This window comes from Solanum stenotomum, chromosome 3 (assembly GCF_019186545.1).
Source record: "Solanum stenotomum isolate F172 chromosome 3, ASM1918654v1, whole genome shotgun sequence".
Lineage (NCBI taxonomy): Eukaryota > Viridiplantae > Streptophyta > Magnoliopsida > Solanales > Solanaceae > Solanum > Solanum stenotomum.
In genome coordinates this window covers 62,078,649-62,086,123 of record NC_064284.1, presented here as the reverse complement: position 1 = coordinate 62,086,123, position 7,475 = coordinate 62,078,649, and the positions used below count along the sequence as shown (strand labels likewise).

The 7,475-nt window shown below is 28.0% G+C and overlaps 2 protein-coding genes across 2 annotated transcripts; both read right to left on the bottom strand.

Moving 5' to 3' along the window:
• Window positions 1-895: 895 nt before the first annotated feature.
• Window positions 896-3,427, bottom strand: LOC125859978 (peroxidase 72-like). The gene is made up of 4 exons (XM_049539837.1): window positions 3,209-3,427; window positions 2,557-2,748; window positions 1,981-2,146; window positions 896-1,311 (listed from the first exon to the last, which is right to left on the bottom strand). The coding sequence occupies exons 1-4, from the start codon at window positions 3,425-3,427 to the stop codon at window positions 896-898; spliced, it is 993 nt and encodes a 330-aa protein (XP_049395794.1).
• A 995-nt stretch (window positions 3,428-4,422) lies between these two features.
• Window positions 4,423-7,249, bottom strand: LOC125859855 (peroxidase 72-like). Its single transcript, XM_049539697.1, has 4 exons — window positions 6,973-7,249; window positions 6,181-6,372; window positions 5,527-5,698; window positions 4,423-4,961 (listed from the first exon to the last, which is right to left on the bottom strand). The coding sequence occupies exons 1-4, from the start codon at window positions 7,207-7,209 to the stop codon at window positions 4,552-4,554; spliced, it is 1,011 nt and encodes a 336-aa protein (XP_049395654.1). The 5' UTR covers window positions 7,210-7,249; the 3' UTR covers window positions 4,423-4,551.
• Window positions 7,250-7,475: the final 226 nt, after the last annotated feature.

Here is a 7,475-nt window from a genome sequence, read left to right as displayed (position 1 = left end):
GTATTCATACATGTATCGTGTGTATGTACATACACTAATATACGTACGTATGTGGTGATAGAATTTATCTTTGTAGATGAGCAAGAAGTAATTTAAATTTTAAGTCTTGTAATGAGCTTTAGGATTAATTATCAAGTTCTTGTTTAAGTATGAAGTATGAAATATTGTAGTAATTTGACTTGTTTTCTCTTCTTCAAAAATCAATTTCTTACATATTGGTCTTTTTGTCTTATCAGTTTCAGAATCCACAGATTATGTCGTAAAATGGTAAAAAAATATAACTTGATTCTTATAAAACTTATGCCCAAAAAGGCAAAGGTTCTCTAAATTTATGCCTAGCGAAATTAGATCATAGAAATATATACATTTTATGCTGCATAACTTAATTCTACAAAATTTAGGCTGAGCATGGTAAACGTTCTCTAAATTTATACCTAGCAAAATTAGATCATAAATAAGAATGCTTTGGTCCACAAAAAGGTATTATGATCGCCGCGATCTTTTATAAAGCACTTAAAATAGAGAATTTATGACCATACAATCATAATTTTTTTTAATCTCATTGAGAAATTGATGTCTTGCTGCTTCATATGTCTTAACACAATATGAAAATATTTATACTTCTTTTCATCACATATAGAAGCATGAAATCATCATAAACATGTAGTACACTAAGCAACCCAAGATGAACTCGATATATGATGATGATTACAAAAATTTTACATATAATGGATACACAATAATTAATATTTCTTGTTAATTAGTAGAGGTTTATTACCTCACTCAAATTAATAAAGTGGAGATTATTATTTTAATTATTAATAAAAGGCCACTAGACGTTGTCTAGACTCTAGTGATATAAAAAAAAAATTTGTTAAAAAAAAGTCTATAGTTTTTAATTGTTTTTTATTCTGCAGTTCTTCCTAATCTCTCCCCTCAATCCCGTTAAAGGTGAAATATTTCCCATTTTCACCATAGATTTCGCGAACTGCTGGAAGAAAATCTCATTATTTTGAGCATACAATGTCACCAATTGTAATGATGCCATATTTTGTGTCACAAGAACTTGATCTGAGTTCAACAAACCCCTTAAAACCAACAAGTTCTTGAAGTAATTGTTATCAAATTTTGTTGGTGACACATAATCCAAGAAAAATAAATTTTGGTCACCACCAAATCTTGGGCACATAGTGCTCAATTGTGCACCATAAAATCTATCTAAGGAGTAATCTGGAAAATAGTAATTTCCTGATTGACCATAGAGTCTTTGTTTGAAGCTGATACATCTAGAATCTCCAATTGTGTGGGCCCCTGCAAAGAATACGCACCGACAGTGTAAATAAAATTTATAACTAGTTTATTTTAGGGACTTTTATATGAATTGCTAGTCAGACTTACTGTTTACTTTTTTTAAGCTAGTATACATAGATAATATATTCAATATACATGATATACGTATTACACATGAATTATATGTATATATTATACATCTGAGGACTAATTTTAATTTACTCAGTTGGGTAGACGTCTATTTAGGTTAAATAAGTAATACAAGTGATGTGTCGTAATAGGATAAAATACAGTGTAAACAAGTTGCATCTATTTTAGTCTGTTGTAATTAGTTACTTTCTTATTTCTTTTAAGTTACTAATCTTGATTAATATGGATCGTTATATAGTGTTATCTTTCCGATAAATTAATAGTGTAAATTTATTTGTCTAGTGCATAGAAATTAAAGAAGTGAGGGATGATGACAAACAAGGGATTGAAGGGTGGTTAAAGAAAAAGTAGTATTCCCTTCGTCTCTTTTTATTTGATTTTATTTAATCGAATATAAAATTTAAGGTATAATATTTTTTGAGATTCTTCTAAACAATCAAATATATTTTATATGTAAATATATTAAAATGTATTTATTTTTGTGATAGACTAAAAATATAATGTGTGTCATATAAATGAATAGTTACGATAAAAATTTACCTGATAAAGCAACCAGATCGACAAGATCAAGTCCTTTTGAATTGAATTTAGTGAAAATAGTATCAAATGTATTATTGGGAGCAGGAATATCATTGTTGGAACCACTTAAACTAGCCTCTCTTGAGTCTCTTCGTCCCAATGGAACCTCCCAACTTGGTCCACCAGCCTGTACAAATAATAATCGAATTTAAGTTTTATACATTAATAGTATAAAAATAATTATATAGTCAGATTAAGATAATTATAGATACCCTTTTGTTTTTATGTTAATAATAGAGACATAGTTTATTTGATTAGATATGTCATTAAAATAATGTGATTTCATTCTATCGCTCTTTTCGTTTTGGATTTCGAGGATGAGTCAATTTTATGTTTATGAATTCTCTTGCCACGATTCCACAACTTATCTTGATTACTGAATTCATAATTATATTTCTATATATTATTTAACAAAAGATTTAATATATTGATTGTACAAGATTTAAATAAAAATTATTGAATTCGTTCAAATCTGTAGTAAGCTATTATTTAGTCAAACTTATTATATTTGCTTGGCATAAAGTTGTTAGTACTTACTAAAACAGTAGAATCTCTTGCAGCAAGTGCTAATATATCAGCACAAGAGACAATTTGAGGGCATTCCTTTTCAAGTGCACATTTAATCTCATCAATTACTTCAAATCCACGTGCCGAATTCCTATTGGCGTTTGATAATTTTTCACTTATTATTGTTCTACTGCTGTCCAAAAGCAAAGATGCATCACAACCCTGCATGATCATAGTATATAATGAAATATCATGGAAAATATTTAATAAGTAATCTACTGAATGATTATAGGTTCGAATTTCTAATCTAGTAATTTTAACCTTTAAATTCAAAACTTATAATAAAAATAATAAAATGTGATTCTGATTAGGCTCAAACCAAGATAACAAGGGCGGATGCACTAGCCAATACCAACAGTACCAAGTGTCATCTTATGCTTTCAATGGGTGTACCGTTTATTATATTTAGTTTTTGTCAGTTTCTCAATATAGATATACATATATATACATGATTTTTTTCCGAAGTTAACATGTACACGTGCACCCCTATCTATCCCCACTAGGTTTGCCCCTGGAAAAGAATCAATCAATGTAAACTGATATTTGTGAAAATTATTTTCTAACTGTCACTAGAAAAGTCACTTTTTTATACATTACAAAATATACCAGACAATTTACGTACCTTGACAAAACAATCATGAAAATGAAGCCTCAACAAAGAGGCAGCCATTCTTGCTTCTTTGGCTACTGCCTTAGAAACAACAAACTTGACAATTTCTTTTGCTTTAGGGCAAGACAAATCATAAAATTGTGGGTCCAAGCAACCATAAACATAATATTTGGTCTTGCTAGACAAACATACAAAAGCAACAAGAAATAAAGTCCATATTATTTTAGCCATGATGACTAAAGTTCTAATAATTAATCAAGGACTTGTTATAAAAAAAAAAAAAAATTATCTTTAACATATAAGAAGATTGGATTTTTATAATAAAATTGAGATACAATGAATGAGTATATATAGTGTTCAAAGGTTGAGGTGCCCGTTTGTTCTTCGTAGCTTAGAGTATTACGTGACACAACTGAAAGTTCAAGAGTCAATTTAATTTATTTTTTAAATAATTTATTTATATAAAAAATATTAATTATCGTGATTTATAGCTATTACTTTTTAAGTAGTGTTTTTAAATATATAAATTTTATTTCAGAAAAAAAAAACTTTAAGCTTATATGTCCGAATTCACGATTAAAATTTAGAAGTTTGAATTTCAAAATTTCAATTATGCCACGCCAATTTGAACGTAATTGTTGTTCATTTAGATTGGATTTGTACCTTTTGTAGTAAGAATTATAAAAATTAATTTCCACAATACCTTGCTTAGTAAAGTAGAACTTGTGCTTTATAAGTAATAAAATAAATAATTAATTTGATCCGTCTTTATTCATCTATGTCTAATTTTCACATTTTATTAACTCATTTTTAATGCATTCTAGATAACCTTTACGACTCCATATCTTACTAATTGAGTTGATATATAATTAAGTCACGCAACATTTTTGAGAAAAGTCTCGCAATAACTTCTTTTTTACTATAAATAACGGAAAATTTATATTGTTTAGCTAAGTTAAAATTTAAGTTTTCCATACGTTATATGTTGACATTGTCTTTATTTTTTACGTGTGTCCAAATTTTTTATATTTTGACACCGTTTTATAAAATATATGGTCAATTAATATAGAGTATTGTTATAAATACATATATTTATTATTATCACTAAATCTATTAAAAAATGTTAAATACACATTTTAAAACCTATAACAATTAAATTATGGACATAAAATACCATATTGAAAGATGGTAAGTGCTTCATATGAAACAATTATTAACATTTAGCACACCAAGATGAACATTGGTACATAGGATGATTACAAATTGACAATTATTTTTAAAAAAAAAAACATTGAAAAATGAAAAAATAAAAACATAAAAATTACATCAAATAAAGACACAATAATTGAACTCTCTTAGTTCATTTTTCTACAATTCTTCCTGATCTCTCCCTTATGTCCCATTAAAGGTGAAATATTTCCCAATTTCACCATGGATTTCGCGAACTGCTTGAAGAAAATCTCATTATTTTTAGCATACAATTTCACCAATTCTAATGATGTTTCATTCTTTGTTACAAGAATTTGGTCTGAATTCAATAAACCCTTTGAAGCCAACAAGTTCTTGTAGTAATTGTTATCAAATTTTGTTGGTGAAACATAATCCAAGAAAAATAAATTTTGGTCACCACCAAATTTTGGACACTTAGTGCTTAATTGGGCAGCATATTTTTTATCTAATGTATAATCTGGTAAATTTTTGCCTGATTGATTGTAGAGTCTCTGCTTGAAACTAGTACATCTTGCTTTTCCAATTGTGTGGCTCCCTGCACAACAATTTCTTCTAGTATTAACTATAGTAAAACAAGATTTAGTGACAGACAAATTTTGAATCTAAACAGTAAAAATTTGTTGCTAATCCTACTTAGTGATGGATTTCTGTTAGCTATGAGGAAATTAACGATGGACTAGCTAGCGAGGAATTCACGCTACTAAAAAATCACTATTTTTCACTAAAAAATGTTCAATGTAAGTTCTCATAGATATTTTGATTGGATCTGTGAGAAAAGAAAAAAAAATAATAATATTAAAAAATTAAGAAGTTTCTCCCTATTTCGATGAGAATATATTTTTCATTGTGCATTTTTCTAGTAAGCTGGTTTGGTCGGATATGAGTAGGAAAATCGTGTTCTACAACAAAAATTTCTCACTGATTCACAGAGGAAAAAACCTTCGTGTCTAATAGTGTCATAACTAATTCCTATTTTATAGTCTGGATAAAAATTAAAATAAATTTATTTTATATATACTGATAATAATAATTTTAAAAAAAGTTGGGGGAAAAATAAGTGATTAAGGGTGGTTAAGAAAAATATGAGGAGTAACTTTTACCAGATAAAGTAACAAAATCAACAAGATCAAGTCCTTTTAGCTTGAATTTAGTGAGAATGGCACTAAATGTGTTGTTTTGAGCAGGAATGTTATTGCAATTGTTGGAGCCACTTATACTAGCATCTCTTGCATCTCTTCTTCCCAATGGGACCTCCCAACTTGGTCCACCAGCCTGCATAAATAATAATTGAGTTTAAGTTTTATATACTAATAGCATAAAATAATGTAACTTTTTTTGTACCTATAATAAAGGCGGAATCAGAATTTTAGGAATCATTTGATTATCGAAATGGGATAAATAAAAATATTTTATGAGATTAGCTATTTCATCTTCTATATAAATAGCTAATCCCATCATTTTTGTACAAAACGAATTCTAAAACTAATTAATACTCATACCAAATGCATAATAAAATAATATCACATTTCATAATCTCACCAACCAAACGACCCCTAATTAAGTTTATGATTTCTCAAACTCTACACAAATTCATAACTCATCTTAATTACCGAATTCACAATTATACGTTATTTATACATATTTAATAGATTTTTTGTTCTCATATATAAGTATAAAATCTAATCAAAATTCTTAATTGATACTCTAGCTCTGTCCCAACTACTTTTTGTTAGGCTTAAAGTAGTTGTACTTACTAAAACAGTAGAATCCCTTGCAGCAAGTGTCAATATATCAGCACAAGAGACAGTTTGAGGGCATTCCTTTTCAAGTGCAGATTTAATTTCATCAATTACTTCAAATCCACGTGCTGAATTCATATTGGTGTTTGATAATTTTTCACTTATTAAGGTTCCACTACTGTCCAGAAGCACTGATGCATCACAACCCTACATAAATCGAAAAGTTTGATCGAATCAGAAGTACTTAAAAAGTTATAAATCGGAAATATTATAAGTCAAAAAGTACATATAATTTGATTTGACTATCTAATTATAAGCTTATTTATACACCCTCTTATTTTCTAGAGAGTAGTTTTTCGATGTTTAATTAGAGATTAATGGAGAACTTTTTCTTGTAAAAGGTATTAAAGATTGATAACAATATCAACAAATTTAATAGTGTTTGATGGAACTTTGGAGTATTAATTATTAAAAATATTGTCCAAATGTCGGTTAATACAATAATTTGAAGTTAAAAAAAATTAGAAAAGCAAATTTACCTTCCCCAAAAGTGAGGGAAGTCATTTTCCTCACTTTTATTGAAATTGTTCTTGAGACATATTTCTGATAATCAAATATTGGAAAATGACTTATTATTTGAAAAAACATTTTCAATCATAAACAAAGTACTATATATTATTGATTCAAGTAAAAGTAATAATATCTACTCAAATGCTATCGTGGAAAGTATATTGATGAATCAAGAACATATAATAAATATTTTTACTATGGACACTTCCTAAGTGACACACATGAGGAAAAATGTACCTTAACAAAGCAATCATGAAAATGGAGTCGTAGCAAAGAGGCAGCCATTCGGGCTTCTTTGGCTATGGCCTTAGCAACAACAGACTTGACAATTTCTTTTGCTTTCGGGCATGACCCATCGTAAAATTGTGGATACAAGTAACTATAATTATAATTGGTTTTGCTTGATAAACATAATATTGGTGCAAAAGCAAGAAGAGATATGATCATAAAGAATAAACTCAAAATTTTAGCCATGTTGACAAGTTCTAATAAGGACTTCTTATAGAAAAAAGAAGCTTTAATATGTAATATGATACCTTGTTCATGAGTATATATAGTGTTCAATGAGAAATATAATAAGATTTCTTCTTCTTTTTTTAAATATGTTGTATTGAAAATGAGAATCATTTCGAATAAATTATATATCAAAATTAAAGACTTGAAATATTAAGAGGATTTCATATCTAAATCTTAGAATTGTTTAGAGGTGATTTTGAGCGAATTATCTTCTTCTGCTTCGT

Excerpts from the sequence above, each read along its gene's own strand:
- LOC125859978 (XM_049539837.1), bottom strand. The coding sequence starts at position 3,427 with ATGGCTAAAATAATATGGACTTTATTTCTTGTTGCTTTTGTATGTTTG. Across the intron at positions 2,749-3,208 it reads TTCATGATTGTTTTGTCAAG|GGTTGTGATGCATCTTTGCT; the intron begins GTACGTAAATTG and ends ATGATCATGCAG. Across the intron at positions 2,147-2,556 it reads CAAGAGATTCTACTGTTTTA|GCTGGTGGACCAAGTTGGGA; the intron begins GTAAGTACTAAC and ends TTATTTGTACAG.
- LOC125859855 (XM_049539697.1), bottom strand. The coding sequence starts at position 7,209 with ATGGCTAAAATTTTGAGTTTATTCTTTATGATCATATCTCTTCTTGCT. Across the intron at positions 5,699-6,180 it reads CAAGGGATTCTACTGTTTTA|GCTGGTGGACCAAGTTGGGA; the intron begins GTAAGTACAACT and ends TTATTTATGCAG. Across the intron at positions 4,962-5,526 it reads TGATTTTGTTACTTTATCTG|GGAGCCACACAATTGGAAAA; the intron begins GTAAAAGTTACT and ends ATTGTTGTGCAG.